The sequence below is a fragment of the Triturus cristatus genome, chromosome 4_1 (genome assembly GCF_964204655.1).
Source record: "Triturus cristatus chromosome 4_1, aTriCri1.1, whole genome shotgun sequence".
Taxonomy (NCBI): Eukaryota; Metazoa; Chordata; class Amphibia; order Caudata; family Salamandridae; genus Triturus; species Triturus cristatus.
The window spans coordinates 658815109-658841068 of record NC_140585.1 but is presented as its reverse complement, the minus strand read 5'-3'; the positions used below and the strand labels follow the sequence as shown (position 1 = coordinate 658841068).

Below are 25960 nucleotides of genomic sequence, written 5' to 3'. Positions count from 1 at the left end.
TAGATAGGGCATTAACAGTCTATCCTAGCGTCCACAATACTTCGTCCACTGTAGCAATAGGGCTGTTGATGCAGAATATGGCTACATTCACAAAGTACTTTCAGATAATATGCTGAAAAGCTAATTAATGTGTTGAGCTGATCCTTTATGGATAGTGTGGAGTTCTAATATCCATCAAGATTTTCAGCGATAAGCCCCTAAAAGCTATTTTTGCTGCGGTACACTGGGAAAAGTTGTGAAAGAGGTGCGACATTCCTTCCAGGTGCGTATAACAGGTTGACTTGAACGGGCAGAGAGGACTCCTCTGAGATGAATAGAATAAGCAGGGTGAGGACTGTGGGCATTCGGTTTACACAGCTGTGCCAGATAGGACTGTTGAGCCGCATGCAACACCCTGGCGCACTAGACGCCAGGGCAATTCTTTAGTATCCCCCGTCAGATTGCTGAAGCACCTTAACTACGTTATACCAGACTTCTGTCTCTGGGTTTGTTGTGGGTACAGTGCCCGCTTCAAACTGGATTTTAGGGTTACATGTTGAAAGACATTAGTGATTACCATAATGCACTCCTCTACACATCAACAACCCTTACAGCCCAAGTTGTGCATGGACAAACACTTTCACCATCTTGCAAATGCCATGACCTGGCAATTTGGGTCTGTCTACAGTAAAGCAAACAGGAGCTACTGAAAAAGTGGATATGGATGCCCACAGGAACATTTAGCCCATTGGCTAGGTGGTGCCCAGAAGTCGCCACCATCCATTAGCTGGTGTCAGGCATAAATGTGGCACCCTAAGGCACCTTGACAGATCACTTTCTGGAACTTCAGAAGTGGAGTGGGGCCTGTGAGGAGCCCGGAAGGACTGGACCCGCTCCCCTCAACACCCAGGTCAAAGAAGGGGAGTCGAAGGGTGAGTTCGCGGACCGCATTGTCTGGCTATATACACACAACAAGCTGAAAGAGGCCTTCTCCAGGAAGTACCCAGTTGACCACTGGACCTAGACCGGACCCTGTTGTTGGCCTATGCCCGACACTCTATGAGTCTAAGTGCCTCCTATGAGTTCCTGGAATCTTTAGAAATATAGCACTGTTTGGGTAAAAGAAAGTTTGGACACTTTTTAAAAAACTTTTCTTCAAGACCAGTGGGACTTTGAAACGTTTTCAAACTATTTGACATCCAGACTTGCACCAGGACCAATCCACTTGGTATATCAGGCTCCATGGAATTTCACTTGGGGCCCGGTCTACAGCAACATCTCTCATGGATAGATTACTTTTTTTCTTTTTTTGTGTTTTTTCCACTTAAATCTTTAAAAATTCATACCACCAGTTCCATTTACTGGATTTGCCATTTCGGGTCATTTTGTTTATTAAAGGTTACTCTAGTTTTCCAATTCAGGTTTGGATTTTATTGTGTTGTGACTTTATTACTGCTATAGCTACCGGGAGATTAATTTAGTATGTAACAAGATCAATTTACTGACTTGTTAATGGTTCACCCTGACAAGAGTTGTAAATATTCCTCGAGGTGGGCAGTGGCCCACCCCAAACAACCAATATCAAACAGCTACAAAGGATAGATTTTTTTGGGCAGTTCTTCTGTGGTTCCCCTTTTTATTACTCTTGCTTCTTGGCTCAGCTGCATCAAATAGTTTTGACGTTGGACTCTGCAGCACAGTTTGTGTTATCATAGCAGTGCAGGCAGAAAAACGTACGACTGGACTACACAGCAGAAAGACAGCATACTGTCTAAGACCCCTTTCTTAGCCACAGTTGGTACATCTCAAGGTACAATTATTGCCCGACTTTTATACGTCGTCTATTTTACTCCAATACCAGACAGAATGTCATCATTTGATCTAAGCAGTTATACATATTCCTGACAAATAATTATGAAACATGAAAGCTCATCAGACCTTGAATCCTGCAACAGGGGGAAATGCCTACAAATATCGACAGCTGGATGATTGCCAACCACCTCAAGCTAGTACTTCAAAAACAGAGATACGGGCACGTCGCAGCTAAATTATTATTCCTCTATTAAGATTTTGGACCTCCACCACCATACTAAGACAAAGACAGAAACTTCTAGGTGATCATGGACTCTAATGTAACCCTTTCAACACAGTTCAATAAAGTTGTCAAACAGTGCTTCCACATGAGAGGCCTTTGTTGGATTTTGACAAATCTTGGGGTTCCACAGACGATCCGAGCTACTATCACATTAGTACGCTCCCACCTTAACTAGATCAATGGAATATACGATGGAGCACAACCACTTGTACTTCGCAATCTACAGAAAATCCAAAATGCAGCTGGTAGACAACTGCTCATTTTGACAAGGAAGACTAATTTCACACCTGCTCTCAGTTCCCTACACCGGCTCCCAGTGGCCAGAAGAATCACATTTAAAGCAATGAGCATAGCACATCAAGCAATACTCTCCCTTCAACAAAAATGCCACATGTACCATAAAGTCAGACCAATGCGGTCAAGAACTTGTTTCATGACTGAACTTGCATTCAGGAATGTCGCAAACTGGTAGATCTTTCTTCTCCGTCCAGTCAGCCAAATTACAGAACTCAATGCCAACACGAAAATGGAGAACCATCCTTTCTTTTACAGAAAACATTACAAATATTACCCTTTGCAACACTATCACGAAACAATCCAAAGTATGGCATTTACAAATAAAAAACAGAAAGTAAGTATGCATGGCTGAGTCTTATCTCACAACCTGTGGAATATTACATAATCAAGTGCTGCAAGGCAACCTGGTTGGAGCAGGTTTCTAAAGTCAAAACCAGTATTTCCCACATATAAACATACCACATCTAATATTTTTCCAACCATACACTCTGAAAAGGTGCCAGGGTACGAATGCAATTCGGAACGTTTGCTATCTTATGGTATGAAGAGCTATACAAGTGTGACACTAGCATACGCAGCCACTGCCAGGACTTCTGTGCAGGACGATTAAATGCTACAGTAGTTACGTAATATCCCTATCTGAGAATAGCACACACGAGGCAAGAGATCTGCAAATGATCAGATTAATCAAATTAAGACATCTTAAAGTGATTGAAGGTGGAGGGGATCACTCAACAACAGCAGATAGAGACAGAGAATGTGGAAGGAAAGGAGATTTATGCAAACCTACATAATGGGAGCTTAAGAGTGTTCTCCCTTGCTGAATAGCAATACAGACAAGTGGTATTTCTGCAATCAAACCAAAAGCAACCCTCCGATCTTCCCTAGATGCAAATTAACATCCTACTCTTATACCCCAGCTCACAGAAATCTCTCGTGAATCCAATAAATGTACAAAACTTCCCAAACTACTTTTTAGTTTGCAGCACAGAACCAAAAATAACAACAAAAAAAACCTCTCACCAGACACCCCCTGGTTTTGTGAACAAAATGTTCCTACATCCTCCTCCTCGCTCAAGGCAGTAGCATTGAATAATGATTAACAAACAAGCGTTGGAAAGTCCATTGCAAAAAACCTCATACAAAAACAAAAGAATATGGCCTGCTTGATGGTCAAAAAGGACCAGCAAGCGCAGAAGGTGAGTTTGAATAAAATGCAACAATGAGATCAAATGCAAAACTCTTGAGAGCAAAGAATGCTGCAAGGCCTGTATCAGCACTAGATAATTTCGCTGTTATTTCTATAAAAGTTTGGACTTTTCAATGAAAGCAAGAAGGATAAAAGATTTTCAGAAAGCGAAGACAGTTGTATTAGAGGCTAGGATTCTGGAAGTTGTTCTGTTGTAGAAAGAACGCACTCACTATCATGTATGTATACTGCATAATCTGGAGTTACACATAGTTTGGCCCCATGTATCAACCCGCTTACTCTTACGGCACAGTAAACAAGCATTTGCAATGCAATAGGTCTCGCATTTACGCGAATTTAACTTATTGGTATTGTAAATGACAATGCCTTTTATTTTGTTTTAAAAACAAAAGCTAAAATAAAAAGGCATTGATATTTGCAATGTCAAATGACTCAAACTCGCGTAAATGCGAGACCTATTGCATTGCGAATGCTTGTTGTAAATGTTTTTGGCTGATACTAATTGCTAAGAGCAAATAGCAAGCGGGCGGGTCTGTAGGGCTTGTCTGACAGGAGTGGATTCAAAGCACTCTCCCTTGTATCTAAAGCTGCAATCTGTAAAGTTGCGACACCTACGCCTTGGTTATATATGCAACGGACTATACCAATTACTTCTGGAGGCGGGGCATTTGGTTACTGAACCTAATTCTACAGCAGCGAAATCCTTTCATTGAATTGAAGACCGATAAAAAAAAAAAACATACCAAATTTAGAAATGGGAGCGATGAAGGTTGTGCGTTATTCTATTTAAGTTTCTTCTCTTTTATTTAGTAGTGTGCTCTCCCAACGTAGTATCCCTTTCACTTACGCTGGTTTCGTGGCAAATGTGCTACGAAAACTACGCAATTGTTTTGAGCTGTCATTATCAGCCATAAGTGAATACACAAACTTGTCGTGAGACTATACCATCGGCTGAAGGTGCTTAAACAGCCAACATGCAATCATCACTAACACAATTGTAGTATTTCTGTTTGCTATTGGATATCAAAAAATAAAAAGAATATACCACACACTGGCTGTACATCCGCAAATGTAGCCACGGAAATCTCCATACAGTGTACTTATTGAGTCCTGCACCCCTCCCAGTATGTTGTTATTAGCTATCTGGCCAAGGTCCCTGGGGAAGAGCTTTTGGGCAGGTGACACACACACACACACTGACACACACACACACTGACACACACACACACACACTGACACACACACACACTGACACACACACACACACAGCAGCTTTGTGTACATTTATGCTTCGATGTGGGTGTGAGAAGGAAAGGCTTAGACGGGGAGATGGTCGAGATGGAGCAAGATAAATAGAGTTGGGACACAGGCACTACGTGCACTCCCTCCTAGGCACCGCTGCTTATTGAATTGGTTTCTAGCATAGCCAGTCTCTTCAGCTACCCCAGCGGTGTCTCGCGCTCTCTGGGAGCGGTGATCAGCTTGTCTGTGATACAAGCGGGGTCTAACTGCAGTTAGACCTGCAGGTCCTCTTCTCCCAAGCCAGCTTCTGAGCGGTTTATCCATCTCTCTCTCATTCTGCCCATTACTCTGCAATTGTCTCCCCGCCGCCTCTCTCCTGGCAGCGCTCGCTTTTCCTACCCGGTGCTCTCAACCCACCGACCAGCGTACGCTGCAGCAGGGCGCGTTATTTATTGATCACTGACTCCTTTCTCAATGCAGAGCGCGGCTCTGTCCAGCACCCTCAGTGCATCCCAGGCTGAGCCCAGGGCACGAGGCAGCGAACTTTTATCACCAGACAGAATTGTATTTATTCAAAGCTCCTGCACACAGAACAGCATTGTACAGAATAAAAGAAAATAATGAACAAAAAAAAGTGCTTACCGACTATCTGAAGGAGACAGGATAACGCCGCAAGTAAAAGATCCAGTCCTGATGGGCGGTTACAAAAGGAGACAGGGCGGTAACAAGGAGCGACTAAGCAGCCTCATTATCAATCGGAAGTCAGCGTTTACTATGGACAATGACACCAGCCAATGAAAAATATGGGCGGGGCTTCAACACCACTTCTAAAACATACCCTACTACAGCATGCCTCCCAGAGCAAGCAGCGCATGCGCTGCAAAACTAGGCTCAACCTAAAAAGGAAGAGTCAGGATGGGGAACCAAAAACCCGGTCTCACAGAGAATATTTTATATATATATATATATATATATATATATATATATATATATATATATATATATATATATATATATATATATATATATATATATATATATATATATATATATATATATATATATATTCACTGAAAAAACCATAGGTTTCACACATGTTATAGTTAGCGGAAATTTTACTGATAAAAAAACCAATGAAATTCCCCCGTTATAGTTAGTGCAGGCAACTATAACTCACGCGACCGCAATCTTCTGCTGATGCTAATACTGTATTTAGACACTTATTTGCCCATGTCTTCTTCCATACATTTTTAGCTATACATATATTACAAATATTTTTTTTTCATAAAGACACATGTCATCAGCAGAAGATTGCGGTCGCGTGAGTTATAGTTGCCTGCACTAACTATAACGGGGGAATTTCATTGGTTTTTTATCAGTAAAATTTCCGCTAACTATAACATGTGTGAAACCTATGGTTTTTTCAGTGAATTTGTACGGTTTTTTAAATGCTAAGTTACTTTACGCCATTCGTGGCGTGCGCGCCCACTTAACGCAGTTCGTTCCGTGCGTGCACGGTGCGCTTCGCGCACCGTGTGCGCACAGTGAGCACGCGGTGCGCTTTGCGCACCGCGCGCCCATTTTACGCAGTTAGTGCCGTGCACGCACGGTGGGCACGCGGTGCGCGTGCCCACGTTACGCTAGATGGGCCATGTACGCACGATGCGCTTCGCGCACCGTGCGCACATGGAGGACATATGATGCTCTTCGTTTTGAAAGGTAATATTTTAATTTTTCGTATATTTTATAAGCCATGCACAAATGGTGCCCTTCGGGCACCATTTGCACACGGGGTGGAGAGAGTGTGAATAATTTTTTTAAAAAATATTTTAGTTTATCTCATCTCTAATAAGCCATGCACAATTGGTGCCCTGCGGGCACCAATTACACACGGGGTGGAGAGAGTGTGGATAATTTTTTTTTTTTTTTTAAATTTTTTACCGTACGCGTACGGTAAGCGTAATCGGCGAAATTACCAAAAAAATAAAAATTCCGTTTTTGGCCTTGGGGGATCTTTGGGGACTCCCTCAACATGGCTATGTGTGTGGGAGCTGTCTAAACAGCCCCTTTACATGTTTTTGGGCTTTATATTTTAGAAATCACTCTCAGTGCGAGAGAGAAAATGGCGGCCGCCGCTTCCTGGTTTCGGCCGATTCGAATGTTTACTAAGATCTAAGAGCCAATCAGAATCGAGCTCGGGCACGCCACCGTACGCGTACGGTAAGCGTACCGTAAGCGCACCGTAAGCTGGCTCAGATATATATATATTGATTTAAAGGCTATTTTCTCAGAATCTACTGAACAGATTTACACCAAACCTACAAAAGGCACTTCCTTGACCTGAGGACTACCTCTCTGCCAAATTTCTAGTAATTCTGTTCAGCCGTTCGGGCTGTAGCCCTGTCTAAAGGTCCTATGGAAAAATGCATGGGAAAAACGCGTTTTGGGACCCCCCTTTTATCTCAGCCCCCGCTTGACGAATCCCCCCCGAGACTTTCAGGGTAGGAGCGGAGCGTAGCGCCCCACCTAATTCGCGAGGATTCGTCGACCGGCGCCAAAGTTATTCAAAATAGAATGTTGCGGATTTCCTATGGAAACGTGGTCCTAACTATAACTACCTACTGGCGACCGCCAGTAGGTAATATATATATATATATATTTTTTTTTTTAAAGAAATAAAGTGACACTCTGCTCATTCCTTAGGAACAGGAATAACAAATATGTGTTAAAACTGACAGCATACATAATCTTCTGCCAAGACACTGCTAAAGAGCATACTTGAATAAATTAAATTAAATCTACTCAAGCATTGCACAGGAGTAATTTAGAAATCTAAATAATAAAGCAGATATTGTCCATGCCTATGACCAGGTAGGAGTGATGTATTATGCGAGTTCTTAAGCAGTGCATTGCGGGGGCGTAAGTTATAGATGGCTCAGGTAACTATAACCGCTGAATTTCAATGGTTTTGTACGATAGAAATCTGAGCTTAACTATAATGTCCCTTTAACCTTTTGTTTTTTCAGTGAATTTCAATGGTTTTTTTTAACCGGTAGTCACGTTTGCAGCGTGGTAGAGAAACTGGGCAGGGTTTCTGATCAGCTCAGCAATCCCGCTGTGTGGGACTTACTGGAGGTAACAGGAGGGCTTCTTGGCCCCCCCCAAGGACCCTCTGGAGACAAGGGGACTTCATCCCCCAACCAGCAGCGCACCAGGAGGCGTGTTCGCAGAGTGGTAGAGACAGGGGGCGGGCAACAGCGAGTAGCCAGGCCTTTTTAAAAAAAAAAAATCTTTTTAGGGAAGGGGGCTGCGTAGTCCACCTCCCAGGCTGATTTCAGTCCCGGGAACCCCATCCCTAAGGCCTGAGACACTTGTTGGGGACAGCAGGGGGATCCTGAAGGCCAGCCGGCTCCCGCATCATGCAAGAGCCGGCACTGCTTTTGTACAGAGGGAGCTACTGAACATGTGCTTCCTCTGTCCAAAAGCAATTCTGCTTTGCTTTCAGCAAGCGAGAGCATATCGCTTGCTGAAAGTGGAGCAGCGTTTGCCGCTCCCGCCAAACCATAGCAAACACCTATTTCCCAAGGGTGGGCACCCTGGGATATAGCAGGAGCGGGCCCGGGGGTGTGGTGCTCCCAAGGTCCATCTATGGCTCCAGGAGAGGGACAGTGCAACTTCTCTCCGATCTTTACTTTAGCCACAGGGTGGTGATGGGACACCCTGGGATAACCTTGTGGCCGAGGGTCGGCAACAGACCCGCTCCATTATATTTGAGCCCTGGGAAGGTGCCTCGCCCCAGAGGACTAGGGGTCAGGGTATATCTACCCTGCCAAGCAAACACAAGGAGATGAAGGACAGAGCGCTGAAACTTTAGACACTCACCCCTAGTCACAGATCTAGGTTGAATCAATCATCGTTCTTTAGTTCACTTCGGACACCTCAGTTCAGACCCAGCCAAATGCAAATCAGTCTTGACCCTGTACCTCATGGGAACAGTCTAGTTCATACTGCCAAGTCAGGTCTTCGCTGGACAGATTTCAGGATAACGCCCCACATCAGCCAGGCGAGCTTGAATCCAGTGGCAAAGTGAGCAAGGGCCCCGTGTCTGGGCATAAACTGCTAACTTAAGGCGAACAAAGCAAACACTCTGTCCATCATCTTATTGTGTTTGCCACGTTCGCTATATTAAAAATATATATATATATATATCAGAATTTACTCATGTCATTTGAGATGTCATCAGCGATGTCACGGACCAGGTCACGAGTGATGTAATATGTCAGGTCATAAGTTGTGCACAGCGGGGGTGCGAGTTATAGTTAGTTCAGCCAACTATAATGGCTGAATTTCTCTGGTTTTCTAGGAGCAAAATCTGCCCCCAACTAGAACATCGCTGTAATCTTTGTATTTTCAGTGAATTTCTATGGTTTTTAAAGTAGTAGTCACATTTGCAGAGTAGTGGAGAAATGGGGCGGGGCCTCCGACCAGCCCACATGAATTCCTCTGTGTAGGACCTACATGAGTTACCATGAGGTCTTCTTGGCCCCCAAGGTCACTCTGGAGCCAAGGGGACAACATCCCGCAACTAGTTGTGTGCCAGGAAGCACGTTTGCAGAGTAGTGGCGAAAGGGGGCATGCCTCTGACAACTCCTCAGCAATCCAGCTGTGTGGGATTTACTGGAGGCAACAGGAAGGGTAATTGCACCACCGCCCCCGAAGATGTCTTACCCCTGCAGATTGCTGAGTGGTGGTCCGTGGCCATGCCCCCTTCTCCAGCAATCAGTGTGTGGGGCTTACTGGAGGTAACAGGAGGTCTTCTTGGCCTGTAGGAACTCTCAGCAGCCAAGGGGACTTCATCCCCAACCAGGAGTACGCCAGGAGGAGCTTTTGCAGAGTAGTGGAGAAATGGGGTGGGGCCTCCCGCAAGTTGCAGCTTTTTCTTCTTTCCAATAGGTTTTAGGGAGGAGGGCCAACGTGGCCCCCCTTCCCTAGACTATATCGGCCCCTAGCAGGGACACCATCCCCGAGCCTTTATTAAAAAAAAAAATATAATAAAAAAAAAATAGAAAATGATATGTATATACACACACACACACACACACACACACACACACACACACACACACCCACACACACGCGGGGTGTGCGCGCCCCAGCCAATTTCAGCCCCAAGGACCCCATCTCTTAGTGCCCGGCATTTACTGTCATTTATTCATTTTTTAAATACAAAGGGAAGGGGGCCAAGGGGCCCCCTCCCAGGCACTTTTCCCCTGGACATGCCTATTTTGTCATTTTTTTAGGTCTCGCCTGACCCAGCGCATGCGCTGGTCTGGCGAGACATTTTGTGAGGGCTCCAAAAAGTGCTATCTGGCCAGCCTAGAGCTACAGTGCATGTGCGCGGGCGTCTCGCTTTCCCGCGATAACGTTCACTTTCGCGGCCGCACAGCCGGCCGCTTTGATGTTTGATCGCGATCACTTTCGCGGCCGCAGGGCCGCTTTGATGTTCTCCAAGAGGCTTCAATAGATTGCAGCAGTTAAAACAAGCATTGGCAAAGCCAATAGGTCTCGGTTTCATTTGATTGCCCCTGTTATTAATCTGGGATCAGGTAGGGTGCTTCCCTCCCTCTTACCGCATTTAATTGGCATAAAAACACCGCCGTTTTGGTGGGTCCGGGTCACGGGGTAGTCCTGGTTGGGCGCCATCTTTGGTTGGGTTCTCGATCTCCTGGCGGGCGCCATTGTGAGCGTTCCTGCGCTCGGACAGCCTCGCGGGACACCTATTTAAAGTCGTCCCCCTCCCGCACAGCGGGGTCGCGCAGTGGGACGCCGTCGCTTAGCCGGAGTCGTGCCAGAGTCCTGCCCGTCTGCGCCCGTCCGCGCTTAGGACGCACGGGGCGCAGCGGGTTTCTCTTGGGCACTTGTTGTCATCTGGGGTCGTGATGATCACCTATTCCAATGAGACTTTGCGGTCCATTGGAGTGAGCACGCCGAAGTGTGATCAGGCACATATTTATCCATTAAGCGGCCCGTTTCGATGTGCCTGCAAGAGATGGGCACTTGGCTCTCCCGCACGCACCCGCCAGTGGCCTTCTGCTACCGCCTTTCGAAGTAATGGCTTGGTGCCTGAACTTCGAATACTTAGCCTGAATGTCAGGTCCCTGGTAAAACATCATCAAGCCTTTTTGGACCTCATGCAGGATGAGACTCCAGATATATTTGCCATCACTGAAACCTGGCTGCAGGAAGACGACGCAGCCATTATTAACTTGGCTTTCCCCCCTGAGTATTCCATCTTCACTCTAAACCGTTTTACTAGAGGAGGGGGTATCGCCCTTGCTGTAAAATCTAGTTTTTCCTGTAGCTGGAATGTCTTAAATATTGCTGGATGCGAAAGCGCCTCTTTTAAGATCTTGATCAGCCCCCAGTTTTCGATCTTCGGGATGGTGGTATATCGACCCCCAGGCAGTGACGTTGCATTCAGAGAAGCTTTCCCTGATGCCGTTAGCTCTTTGGCAATTGGCTGCGCCAATTTTTCCATCTTGGGAGACCTTAATCTCCATTTTGACAATCAGAGCACGCCGGCTGTCAATAACATTTTAGCTGATCTTGAGGCCCTTCAACTGTCTCAAAAGGTAGCACAACCCACCCACGTAGGAGGGCATACGCTGGATCCCTTTTTCACCAATCTCACGGAAGCCTCAGTCTCTTCCATATCACCCTTGGGGTGGACCGACCATTTTCTAGTGGCTATCCGGGTCCCTCTGCCTGAGACTCCTTCTATTTTTCCATCTAGATCAGTCCCTAGAAGGCATTGGAACAAGCTCAGATTAGAGGACCTACACCATATGTCTTGGCTGAAGATCCGCTGGGGCCTTTGGATAATGTTGAAACGGGTTATGACCAGTTTTGTCAGTGGATTACCAGGGCGCTTGACTCACTGATTCCCATCATGGCAAGTAAACTTAGCTCCAGAGAATCGAGCCCCTGGTATGACAGCGCCCTTCGTGCTTTGAAGGGCAACTGTAGGCGAGCCGAGAGAGAGTGGCGGAGGTCTTACGACACGGCTAAGAAAGCGTTGTATTTGGCCTCCGTTAAGGTTTATCATCGTGCCATCTGTAGAGCCCGTGCGGCGTTCTACTCGTTAGAATTCCGCAACAGTACTAACCCGTCTAAATCTATATTTAAGGCCCTTAAAGATCTTTTGGCAAAAAGAATTTCCTCCCCGGCATTGGCTTCTAACTCTCACTGTGAGGCTTTGGCATCCTTCTTTCTGGAGAAAGTGCAGGGCATATACCGGGCTTTTTCTTCTACGGGGCCACCTTTGGGGATCCTGGATATTATCCCGGGTCTCACCACTATGGACTCTCTTCCTCTCCTTCCACCTGAGGAATTTGATAGGGTTACCCAGAAAATTAAATCTGGATCACCTTTGGATCCATTAAGACCTGCCCTCTTTAGGGATCAGTCTTTTGTGGGACGCCCCATGGTGTGTTCCCTCATTAACATCTCGCTGGCGGCGGGCACGGTTCCAGCTAAATGGAAGCGGGCAGTGGTCTCTATCCTGAAGAAACCCTCATTGGATCCTTCAAAACCGGAGAGCTACCGGCCCATTTCCTTGCTTCCCTGGCCGGCAAAAGTTGTGGAGGCCCAAGTCAACCAGGCTCTCCCTGACCATCTTACCCGTGCCAATATTCTGGATGTTACCCAGAATGGGTTCCGTGCTGGGCATAGTACGGAGACAGCCCTTCTCGCCATGGCCGAACACCTGCGTACGGTGCTGGATGTGGGACAGACGGCGGCGCTAGTATTATTAGACCTGAGCGCCGCCTTCGATACTGTTTCACACCGCATCCTTCTGCATCGCCTGGAGGAGATAGGCATTGGTGGGCTCGCCTTACAGTGGTTCCGTTCCTTTCTCGATGACCGCTCCTTCTGCGTTGCCATACCACCGTACCAGTCCAAATTTCATCCTCTAGGCCTGGGGGTGCCGCAGGGATCCTCGCTGAGTCCCACGTTATTCAATCTTTACGTGAGACCGCTGGCTGATGTCGTCAAGCAGTGGGGCATGACTATGGTCTCTTATGCTGACGACACTCAGCTAGCGGTTACTATCAGCGGGGATGTTGAGCAAGATGCCCCTAGGTTTCAGAGTGGACTGAGGGCGGTGGCGATCTGGATGAATGCAAACTGTCTCCAGCCCAACGCTAAGAAGACTGAGGTTATGGTTGTCGGGAAGGGGAAGGAGCTCTGGGGGGATAGATGGTGGCCACCGGAGCTTGGGCCGGCTCCAATTCCGGTAACGGAGTTGAGAAATTTGGGAGTGTGGTTGGAGCCCACTCCTAGCTTCGTGGGGCACTCTAAGAAAACGGCGGCCTGCTGTTTTGGGGTCCTTCGAGGCTTAAGACCTGTCCTGAAGTTTTTTGATCCCCCTACCAGGCAGCTGGTGGTTAAGGCAACAGTAATATCTCGTCTAGATTATGCCAGCTCCCTCCTGGTAGAGGCAAACCAGGCAAGAATTATTCGCCTTCAACGTGTACAAAACGCCGCTGCTAGAGCCATAGTTGGCTTGCCCAGGTCCTGCTCTGTTTCCAGTACTCTTCGATCCTTGCATTGGCTACCGGTTAAATCAAGAATTCACTTCAAAGTTTAATGTTTGCCCTTTAAGATCTTGAAGGGATCAGCCCCCCTGATTCTTTCGAATCTTCTGTCCTCTTATGTACCAACCCGCTCTTTGAGATCATTGGGCCAAGCGCTTGCGGTGGTCCCGAGGTTTAAGCTCAGCCGTGTTGGGGGCCGGTCCTTCCGGGTAAAAGCAGCAGTGCTGTGGAACTCTCTTCCGATCGAGATTCGCTTGATGGAAGACCTTCTTTTGTTCCGTAAAGCTATAAAAACCTTTTTATTTTAATTTTTCCCTTACTTGCTGTGCTCTTTTTGTCTTTCTCTGTTTTTGTTGAGTGTTGCTATGTTTACCTTGTCATGCGCCAGGACGCCCCTTAGCTGGGGCTGCTGTGCACACTACAAATGCTCACAACATAACATAACCTTATAAGTGTTTAGTTATGCAACTGTTGCATGGCTAAACACATAAGGTCCCAAAGGCGAGACCTATTGGCTATGCCGATGCTTGTTTAAATTACGAGGAGGCCACGTGCTTCCCCCCCTTCCCAAGGCCGATTTACGCCCTGGAGTCCCGATCCCCTGAGGCAGGCCTTCAGCAATTATTTTTTTTAAAGGGGGAGGGGGGCCATCACAGCTCCCCTCCCCAGGCAGATATTGCCACTGGAACCCCATCCCCCGGGGCATGGTCAGATCGTTGGGAACCACGTGGGGGCCCTCAAGGCCCCCACCGGCTCCCTGCCTCCTGCGGGAACAAGCATTGCTTTTGGACTAAGGGAGCTGCAAACATGGAGCTCCCTCTATCCAAAAGTAATTCTGCTCCACTTCACGGAAGCGAGACCATTTTTACAGCTCTCATTTCCATGAACCGGAGCAGAGTTTGCTATGGCTTGGCGTTGAGGCCCCCTCCAACACATATTATGCCCTGGGGAGGTGGTGGTCCCCGGGCTGCATGGCGTGGGCTGGAGCCCCCCCCTGGATTTTAATTTAATATAGCCCTGGGCCCCCCCCTCATTTTATTGTATTAGCTCCGGGAAGGTGGGAGCTTCTGAACAGGCCTAGGGGGTCAGGGTGTTTCTACCCTGATCCTTTTTCTTTTTACGTTTTATCTAGTGACTCGGCTCAACCGAGTCACAAGATGGCTGCCAACACTTCCTGGTTTGAAGTGTTGGCAGCCAATCCGATCTCAGGCACAAGATAGGGAGGGTTCATGGATCCTTCGAGGTCCTAAATATACAACTGGGAATTACTTTAAATTTCTCAGCAACTACTGAATGGATTTACACCATTTAGCAAAGAGTGCTTTCTTGACCAAGAGCAATATTTCTGCCAAATTTAGTGTAATTCTGTTCAGCGGTTCGGGCTGTAACCGTGTCTAAAGTTTCCTATGGGAATTAACATGGAGAAAAAGCATTTTGAGATATCCCCCACCCCCTTTTTTTTTCTCCTCGGTCCCACTTGACAGATTACCCCAAGAAGGCAACTGAAGTGACTGCCCCGATGGTTTTGAAAAGTTCGTTAAGATTCATCAAACAGCGCCAAAGTTATTGGCAAATCAAACAAGCATTGGCATAGCCAATAGGTCTCGCCTTTGGGACCTTCTAAGTGTTTAGCCATGCAACAGTTGCATAACTAAATACTTATAAGGTCCCAAAAGCGAGACCTATTGGCTATGCCAAGCGGCCGCGAAAGTGATCAAACATCAAAGCGGCCGTGAAAGTGAAAGTAACCTCGGTCAAGCGAGGCGCGCGTGCCCGCGCACATGCACTGTAGCTCTAGGCTGGCCTGGTAGCACCTTTTGGAGCCCTCACAAAATGTCTCGCCAGACCAGCGCATGCGCTGGGTCAGGCGGGACCTAAAAACACTCTTCCTATGCAAACCAGGCCCTAACCAGACCTATCTACTGGAGACTGCCTCGCAGGACACCAGTAAGCTTCGATACAATCTTTTATTCGTGCAGTGTAGCAACGACCACTCAACGCTTTTCGGGAAAACCCTTGCTCACGAGTGTAATGCCGTTTGGCCAGGAAGTGTTTTTAACATACCATGTGATCGCAATGACAATAAACAGTGAAAACATACTTTGCGGTTTTCGTTCACTCACGATACCGCTGTGTTTTTTTCTTTCAATAACTTTAACTAAACCGTTACATTGCTGTTCATTAATCTTCGGGACAGAGAGCTCTGATTTCACAGGTTAAATAATTACCGAAGGAGTTTGCAATTCACAATAAATGTAGTTTTGCCCCAGTGGGCAATTAAACCATAGACATTTACATTGAACTCTAAGATTAATACTCATCAATCAGCAAAATTAACCTTAAGAGAGTTAATTCGTGCCCTAGTGGGCATAAAGACCAGATGCTAATCATCACATAATAAACCAGCGACAGCAGTTAATCAAGATAAAAATGGCTTAACCAGAAACTTTAGTTCTTCTGCATTTTTTTAGCTCATCAGTGCCTTGAATATCTAGCAAGGAAAAAAACACACATCTGTAAAAAACTGTTCTATAATGTTACTTCCCAATTACAATTTCTGGCTTTTAGCATTAGAAAATAAGTTCATTAAAACGATTATTATATAAAACATACAAAAGGTTGCTGGTAATGCAGTTTAACAATGTCAAAAACACCAGCTGACAGTTGAATAACATGTACTGGTCTTATTAACCTAAGTGTGCTGCCAGTGCCTCGTCACAGTTGTGGCCTAAAGGGGTCAGAGTTCTATATTGAATTAGGAGTTTTGATTCTAGACGTCTAAGATCTTGGACCCTATTGCCTCCTCTTTCATTCAATCTTACTGAGTCTAGGACACAGAAGCTAAGTAGATCGCTGTTTTGACTGTGGTGACTTGCGAAGTGGCGTGCTATGGGATACTGTTTGTCACCATTTTTGATTGCACGCAAATGCTCAAGGATCCTAATCTTAGCCTTATGGATAGTACTCCCTATATACGCCTTTTTGCATGGACAAAATAAGGCATAAACTGCAAACTCTGTGTTGCATGTGGTATGCTTCAAAATTTTGTAAGGCTTAGCTTCGGGAGAGAGTATACAGTCTTTGAGATTTTTGCTGTGTTTGCATGCTTTGCATCCTCTACATGAGCTAATGGAAAACGGTCAAATATAGAAGGAAACGTTTTCACAATGGGGGAACTAAATGGATGAAGGAACAATCGATTCCTTCACTTTTGTTACGGCATAGGTCCTACATTGAGATACAAGATAAATAGGTTAGCACTAGAATGTATTGTGAGGAGTAACAAGGACCCCTTTAATGGTACACTTATTCGCAGTGGGATGAGTTAAGTATTTCAGAATAGCTAAAGAGTCAGAATAAAATAAAGTCAAAGATATGCACCAAGCTCTCGTTAAAATTCTGGGTAGTGCTACCATTTTAAAATTTCCAGTCACCATTTTTAGCCGTCTAGTTGCAAAAGAGCTATTGTGGAATCACCAAGAATTCACGGTGTCTAAAGCCTGTCCACAGCTTACCAATGATGCGAATAGCCTCTTTACCACCTCCACAATTGACTGGCTTCTGTCGTATTGGTCACTACTGGGGGAACTACTTTTTCCCCCCCTTTTGCTTTAGAACTCCATGAGGGTTTGTATGTTTTCCAGTTCTCACCTTATGTGCTTCTATGCGCTCCTGCACACTTTCTTTCTCGCTTGAGTGCTACTCCCCCACTCCGTGCTACTCTTCATGCAACGCTTTTTCTCACCCCTTTCCTGTTGCTCCCCACCTGCTTTTCCATCGCCCCCTCACACACACTGTCTTTTGTAAACTTTTTTCATTTTTAACCATCCAGATGTTGCACAGCAGCATCCAAAAGCACTGGCAAAGCATGGGTCCCAAGGGCGAGGCCTAGTGGCCTCGCAAAATGCTTTTTTAGCAGGGATTTGGGAAGCAATCAGCTAGTGGGAGTGCTTAGGAAGACAGGGGAAATATGGAATGCGTTTGCAGAGTGGCTAAAGGACACATCTGTATTCATGTTGGAGAACTCTAGGTTAGGAAGAGAAGCAAGGTCATGTAGAATTCAGCCTAACAAGGCTGGTGTGAGAAGGGCTGAGAAAGGGATTACATGGAGATGGGATTACAGTCCAAGATATAGGAAGATGAAAGGTTTCACAGACCATAACAGAGGGTTCATGGGTCAAGGAAATCTAGGTGGCAAATATATATATGACTGGGGTTAAACAAGGTAGCAAACATTGCGTTAGAAATGCAGGTGCAAAGCTGGCTGCATTTCAGCAAATGGACCTGCTTAGCAAGCTTGCAAATCCAGTAGAAGTGAAACAGGCTAAAATAGAACTAGTAATCTGCACTACTAATATGAACCTTGTCTGGTGGAAGGTTGTTACCAAGTAATGACATTCCCTTAATGAGTAGAACTCACTGATCCATGCTTTAATTGGCAAGGAACCTGCTTCCAAGACCAGGGTACCTCCATAGAAGGCTTTTTTCCATGCAAAATCAATCACACAAGCCCGACAGTGCTACGAATTCACATGATCTACCACTATAACCATTACATAAGGTGTATAATATGTACATTATTCTTACTCAGCAACTGTTTCTCTACATATTTAATATTTGAATGTGAATGTAAAACAGTTGCCAATGGTATAACATTGGCAAAACTCACTTGCTGAAGAGGTTCTAAAACCCAGCCTAGCTACACTAGGGCTTTACCTTAAGTGTCAAAATTATTTATGTGAATGGGACATTAAATAACGTCTTGTGTCTGCAGATTCACACAGTATATCATCAGAATGCCCGGCTTGAAAACTTGCCTAAAGACAAGAATTTTCCTTAGAGGGAAAGAAGTTTAGTCATATATAAAATCTCACCCATCTCTTCCCCCAATCCTACAGATTGCTCCAAGACCAGTGTTATTTGGCCAGAGGAAGGATAAATGACCATTAAAGTGGGTGATCCAGCAATTATGTTCTTCCACAGCTTCTTAACCTGAAACTCCAGGCTTATTTTACAAGACAGATTACTGTACCCTTGCAAGATGTGCAGAAGGTGGGCACATTGAATGACTCCGAGTCACGAGACACCCTCTGTTGATGAGAGAATACATAATCCTTTATAAAACATGGAACATAATAGTGAGTGCTGGTAGACACAAAGTCAGGAATATTGATGTTTAATGGAGAGTGCAAAGGTAATTCCTGGTCAATTAAAGAATAAACAAACTCTTCTCTGAAAAATTCTGTGAGGGGTGAGCCAAGCTGCACCCTCCTCTCAGCTTCTGCACTAGCGTTGAAAGCCAGTGTGTTGTCTTCTTTGGGGTGACCAGAGGTCATATTGAAGACTTTGGTAGTGCAAATGTCCAAGAAGGAATCAAAGTGTCTCGAATGGGAGTGATCGGTTAATATTTGTGAAGGAATATCCTTCCTGTCTTGAAAGCAAGACAATCCCTCCGATGTGAGGGACACACCGAGGCAGAGGGCTTTGCAGTTAGGATATGCCCTATAATTGTCAATAATCAATTTATAATTATGATCAACCAACCAAGAGTGGATCGGAGGAAACGATACCAATACCTCAAGTCAGATCAGGGTACACTGAAAAAACCCAGAACACATACCCAGTTCCAAGAACACTGGTTATTTTAAGATGGGCAACAAGGCTAGCTTCTAGCTTGAGCAGAGGGAGGCCTTGTATTTGCAAAAAAGTGCCTGCATGAGATTCTCTTCAGACGAAATCCTGGTATAGCATGCAGTCCTTTCTAAACTGATACACTCGTTGTATAATCAAAGTAGCTCAAAATACTGGCTTATAGTAGGCCTCCCCCATTTCCCACTCTTCTGCTCACTACAATCTCCTAACCCCCACAAGGATAAACAGGCTGTACATAGTGCTTACGTGTTTGTCGGTTTCTGGCTGGACATAGGAGCAAAGATGAAAGTGCAAGAACAAGCAATTAACTTACAGAGTCATCCTGCTGGCACATTCCAGCAATTGAATGAGTTCTGGACCTATATTTGCAATCAATGCTACAGTGCATGGGATGCCCCGGGCACAAGGTGTTGTGGAGCAGGTCGGTTCTACCACAGGATATTTGATTGGGGACGTCTACCCAGATTGATTTGCTGCTTTTCTGTCTTTGGAAAGAGCCCGGTACATGCTGTGCTCAATACCGGCATGCAACAGTGGCGGACAAGGATTATCAGGAAAGCTATACTGAAAATCACCAAAAGATCTACATGAACTTAAATTTTGGTACTTCGACAACAGCAGGTGAGGTTTCAACTGTATGGCCTGGATTCTGAATTGTTCCTATAAAAGCAACTATAATTCAGTGCTGTAAATTGGTTGCTGTATTCAAAATTCCAGCTGTAAATCAGCTGCAGATTGATTTCGAATAGGTGGTTTTGGACTGTGCAACCAATGAGTTAATATTTTTGCAAGACTGGATATTTGAACTGTGCATTGCTTGGAAAATAATTGTAGACATTTTAATTTAGAGAATGAAGAGCGCCCTCTTACCTGTTTAAGAGCGTCATTTAAAAGTTCTGCTCTGTTCAGGCATAGTCTATAGGTAATATTGGTCTAAAGCAGTTTTGCTTGGGCCGGAAAATGACACATGGACTACTTAGGGGGTCATTATGATGGTGGGCAGATCGCCACCGTCGGCTCAGCGGTGGCAATCCGCCCGCCATCCTAACTTGATTTACCCCCGCCATATTATTTTCCGCCGGTCGGCAATCGTCACGATTGCCGACTGGGCGGACTTGGCCACTAATATGGTGGCAGTGCCTATCAGGCCCGTCATCCATATTAGGATGCGTGTGGTAACTAGCCTTTCCATGCGGCGATGTCGCCACGGAAAAGCTGGTGGTGATGTGCTTTGGGGGCCCGTTGCGGGCCCCCGGGGAGGTTGGGGGGTGCACTCAGGGGGTACCCATAGTACCCCCCCCTGCATAAGCTGGCAGGTACCGCGCTGTGCCTGCCACGATGTGCATGGGAATGCACAACATGTTAATTTGGCATTGTGGCGGGTGCTGCTTACAGCAGCACCCGCCGCAATGTCAAATATGCAGAATGTGACCGCCAGGGTGGCGTTCGCATCCTAATCAGCATCGTCTGACCGCACGTCTGGCGGCCGGTCCCATTCAGCTTAGTGGATGGGATATTGGTGGTTAGGGGAAATGCACCGCATTTGCAAACTTCAAAAAGATTTAAAACTATGAAAATAACACTTTTCATAGCCTAATGACCAAAGAGTACGATGCAAGGTGTGTTTTAAAAGTACAATTTCTTGAAACAAAATATGAAATGTAAAAAAGCAAACAAATTAAGATAACTGTAAAACGGAAGTTACCATGAAATACATACGATTGGTAATTGCATTTGTCTGTGGTACTCAATCATGATGAAGCTCTATGGATGTAGTCTTTGTGATTAATTCACAAGTGTGTACAGTGCAAGGCTGCCATTAAAGCAAAACAAAATGCAATTGTTTCCAGATCTCTAGAAGTAGGATGACCCAGAGTTTTTTTACACCAATAATCTGGTATTATCCGTGCAAAAGCAAGTGGCCATTTAACAGTACACATCTACAAAATTGTATGCAATCCTCTAAAGTGCGGCATAAAGAAAATATACACGAGGAATAAAAACACCAATAAAATTCACTGAGACAAGCATGACGAGAAAGTAACAGCTATTACAACATTCCCTATGTATATGAATCATTTACAACATCCGAGGGCGTTTCTAGTGGGACAAAAATCCCTAAAACAACTTCCATTATTCCACTGTAAGATAAACAGCAAATCATTACATATGAGAATTTATAAAATAGATTAAAAGTACCTAGTTTTTCTTTTTCTTTTTTCTTTGCAGATGAAGATCCCTCCCTGCTGGTTCCTCCGTGTCTCTTCCTGGTTCTCCATCCACTGGCCAGGCTGCCTCCTTCAGGGGGAAGTTACAGGCAGTCAGGCAACTAAAAAAGTACTTTCTGGCAGAAACAGCAACAGTAAACTGGGAGGCGCCCATGCCTCGCAGCTTCCAGTCAAGCTCACTTTTTCCAACGCGAGGCTAATTGCCCATTCTCGCTGGCACTGGCAGGGCCACGCCATGCAGTTTTTAAAGAAACTGTTCATAGTTTTTTTGCAGATTCCAATCAATAACGTCACTCCCACTCACCTTCTGCTCCCACAAGACACCTGAGCGTTTAATTTATTGATCAAAGAAAGGAGACCTCCACAGTCAACATCTGAGTGCAACTGAACAAGAGATTAAGCCGCAACATCTGTTTCAATGGTCCATAAAAACATTGTTTGGTTCAATCTTCCTTACTCTGCCAGCAAGCCTATGTCATTCCTCAAATGCTAGCGCGCCCAGGACATGGATACTTTAAGGAAATATTCCTCCTCTGCCTCACTAAATTAACAAGGGCCCTTGTGCATGTTTAGGACAGAAGACTTGTGACCGTACGTGAGTAACTACCTGTACGGGAGTAAGTGGGATTGTACTAAAAATGACAAAAGTGCACATCTAATTTATAAATCACACAGCTTATTTAATTTTAAAGTGAGAAACTGCCATGGAAAGGAAACTAATAGAATAAAGCACTCCCATCCATTAGAAGCAGTGAAAAATAGGGTCATGCTTTCAGCTGCTTGATAATATTGGAAGTATGCGGCAGCGTGGGGCATGGGGGGTTGGCGGTAAGGGGGTTGGAGGCGTGTCTTGGAGATTTACCGTTCCACAAACTCATCAGAAATCAATCTTGGTGCCGGAGGCTTTCTGTCCTGTATAATTTAGTTAAATCATGTTCAGAATTTGGCTGAATTAAGCTAAGCCGAGGGGATGCAGCATTCGTTTTCTTGTAGAAATAGTCATTTTTTAGGTCTCCTTTAACAGTGCAGCTTTGTGTATTAATTTGCTACTAATGCTTTAAAATAACACAGAGTGGGTGTTGGTTCCGCCAAGAGGAGTGCTCATCTCATGCTATTCTGTGGAGTGAGTGCATTAAAATACATATGAAAAACACACTGGATCATCATCGCACATTAAATTCTATATATCATGCATGCCTTGCATTCAGAAAACATACTTTTTTCAGTGTCATTTTTTCCCTGCAGCAGGCTTTTTAAAAAATATATCAATTGATAATAAAAATGTAATCCAGACCCATTGCCTTACCCATCCTTGTTTTAGGACTGCTTTTGGTGCTTAGTTTATTTCGGTTTGAATGTAAATGAGGCTCCCTCCTTTGCACATCTTGGGTAAGAAATGCTCAGAGTGCCGAACGCCATACACAATATTCATTACATGCTGCAACATATAAGTTACCACAAATCCTCAGAGGGAAGCCTGGCTGTGCAGAACACAAGATCATCCTCTTAAGGTCTTAATTTGGGTACTGTGAGTGCGACGTCAGGTGTTGGGGAAACCAGGCAATCTGATGCACATTGGGAAAAGTAGAGGCACCACCCCACTGGCAACCAGCTGATGTAGCAGCTAGCAAAGAAAATCAAGGTGTGCTATAGCAGAACACTGCAGGCATCATACTATGCAACTTCTTCTCCACTGGCCCAAACCACCAAGGAAGAAAGCAAAAGGTCATCACAAAGGAGGAAAAGTATCTCATGCAACAGTGCTCATAATAAGACTTACTCAGCAGTCCTGACTGAAAGAGGCAATAGGAATTATAATCCGTAAATAAAGAAAAATACACTAAGGTGTCCCAACGTGCATCGCCTGAAAACAGACTAAAAATGCAAACACTGCCTGGATAGATCATTAAAATTCAGCAGCAGGCAGATGCCCTGAAAAGCTCTCCTTATTACCACTGAAGTGTTAAACAGGACGGTGTCTGGGGGAGCAGGGACACAGAATGAGTCAAAGAATGAAAGAAAGAATGGTCAAATTAAGGTCACTAACAAAATAAAGAAGGAACCAAGTTACTTGTAAAACTGCATGGTTTGGCCTCCGAGTTCCCCAAGATATCAGGGCAATTGAAAATCTTGCCACGGGTAAAATAGGCAAAATGGAGGGCATGGGCACCTCCCAATTTGGCTATTTCTAGCAAATTTATTTTTCAGTTGCCTGACTTCCTGCAACCATGCTCTAAAGGAGGCAGCCGAGTAAATCATTCCACTAACATCTTTTAGTGGAAGGATTCATAACACCAAGGCCAACGTTTTTACACAAGCAAGATTTAACAGATATTCACAACAGTTTCTCATGAAAATGTATCATTTAGTTGCATGGATTTGTCCAGGAGTTCCAGTGTGCTTTTATTCAATGAGGGCGAAAATTACGAATAAAAGTAAGAGTGAATGGAAGGGTCTTAGATAAATATCGAGTGTGCAGATATCTGTGCCCTCAACACAGTACAGACTCACAACAAGGCAACAGTGTGTTCTTACACAAATGGTAATCTTGAGCTGAAAATTCACCCAATAATGGATGCTTTATCAAAAGGGCATGTCTAGATTTGTTAAGAATGCCACTGTGGAACAGACAGCTCTGGCCTCAGTGTGACCTTATGAAAAACATCTAGGTGATAGTTCACAGAATCAAGATCCTTGACAGTCATTTCCCTTCCTCCTATTGTAGATGAAAGGAGCACACAGGCAAAAAAAAAACATGCTCTAGTTCGGCCAGCTCTCTTAATTAAAGCATTTTTCAAACTTGGGGTTCGAGGTTTTACTTCCCACAGGGAAATGGGTATTTGGTTTAATGGATAGCCTTTCAGGTCTTAGAGGTTCAAGAAGAGGTCAACCACATCACACAACACATTAAAGTTTACAAAAAAAAAACATCTGATGGGTTCATGCGGCCCCAAAAATATAGCATCACTGCCTGATAATCACTAAAACCTAACAGTTCACAGTTATTAGGCAGAGAACTATGAAATTAAAATCACAGTGCAAATCAAAGCAGCTCCAAGACTGGTGAATTACTACAACGAGAGGGAACGGAGTAACATTATTCAAGATTACAATACTATTGTCTCGGGTGCTTTGTTGAGTGCTACAGATCGGCATAAACCCCACTTTACAGCACAAGCGAACATGGTAATGAGTCAACTGATTTTTCCAGGCAAGTATGTACAATGTTTTAATCAGCCAATGCTTCTCAACGCCACCGTTTAGTGGAGTTCAGCCCCTTAGTGAGGGTACTAGTGGAATGGCAACATGGATTATTCCACGCTCTGATTCCTGAAGGCAGGGGGAGCATGGCTCAGTTTCTTCACCTGAAAGAACAGTGGACAGGCACAAGCCTCAATTCTAGTGTTCAAAACAGCAGATGAGCCAGTGCTAACAAGCATCACCTTCCAGTTCTTCTCTTTTGACCACTCCATTCTCTTATTCATACCTTGTCTACAGCTTGGTGAAGGTTTTTCGGAAGTACAAGGGTGTACAGCGGGAGGGGAGTATGAATTGGTGCAGTGCCACCAAAAAGGTTTACAAAGCAAGGGGTTGCCTGCAGAAATATTGGAAGATGTAATGACAGTTAATATGATCTCGACCTTCACATTAACAGGAGAGAGATGTTGAAATGTATACATCACAACGAGCGCCGTGTGACCTACTTGAAAGAGGAAGAAATGCAACTTGAGAAGACAACCAAAGAAACCAATGGCTGAGTATAGGAAAGACTTCGCATTGTGAGTCTTTGATTAATTAAATGAGTAGCACATGGTGAGAGCCTACTAAACAATGAAAGGTTCTTACAACGTCAAAGTTAAAATGTTTGAAAAGTGCAATGAAATGTTTTAGACCAAAAATAAGTACAAGGGTGGTTTTCCTCACAGCATGCTCGTCCGGCAATGCTAGCAAATAAATGGTTCCAAAGCTCCCATCACACTCCAAACAACGCTCTCCATCTGCTCAAAGATGTAGGAACCAAGCTCATCTTTCTTCATCACCTGAGTTTTTCCCAAATCAGTCAAGTATATCCAGATCTACGATACGTTTTTTACTATTATTTTACCCATTAACAAAAACAGGTATTAAGATTATAAATGGTCTCAGAGGCACGACTACAAACCGGACTATGACTGTGGAACATCGAATTAGCTGCAGAGGGCAACTGTGAGGCTCTCAGCGTGTAAATGGAAAATAAAAGTAAAGTAGTGAAGTAACATACGTGGGCCCAAATCTCATCAGCCCATGCCATACCGCATACTATGAACATATCTGCCAACTATTACTCTGTCGTGGGGCGTGGCCACGCAAGCGTCCGATATGGCCACTTGCTGCTGAAGCTCTGCCGGCCAACGCAACGACTCCGGCATTACCCCCGAAATGCCCAGCTGTCCAGACCTGTTCGTGCCGCACTAGTACATAGGAGACCCTGCACCGATCGCTCCAACTTTGAGAAAATACGGAGCCGGCGTTCTTGATATTCAGAGGAGATGTCCGAGGGCTGCGGCGAGCTGTGAGGCGTTTGCCTGGGCGTCAACACCGACCAACTGCAGATCCTCCGGGACTCAAGGTGAGAGGGGGCCGGAGGCCGTAGCGGTCAGGCAGGGTGCTGGCAGGCTGC

General features: G+C 45.0%; 1 protein-coding gene across 2 annotated transcripts in view; it reads right to left on the bottom strand.

Moving 5' to 3' along the window:
• YAF2 (YY1 associated factor 2) overlaps nucleotides 1-25960 on the bottom strand; it is a 199991-nt gene that overhangs the window by 86335 nt on the left and 87696 nt on the right. The window contains exon 3 of one of the 2 annotated variants that reach the window (XM_085653071.1): nucleotides 21272-21370. The exons of the other annotated variant lie outside the window; for it this stretch is intronic. Coding sequence (XP_085509197.1) covers nucleotides 21272-21370 — 99 coding nt within the window. The remainder of the gene's footprint in view (nucleotides 1-21271; nucleotides 21371-25960) is intronic. 2 annotated transcript variants of the gene reach the window in all.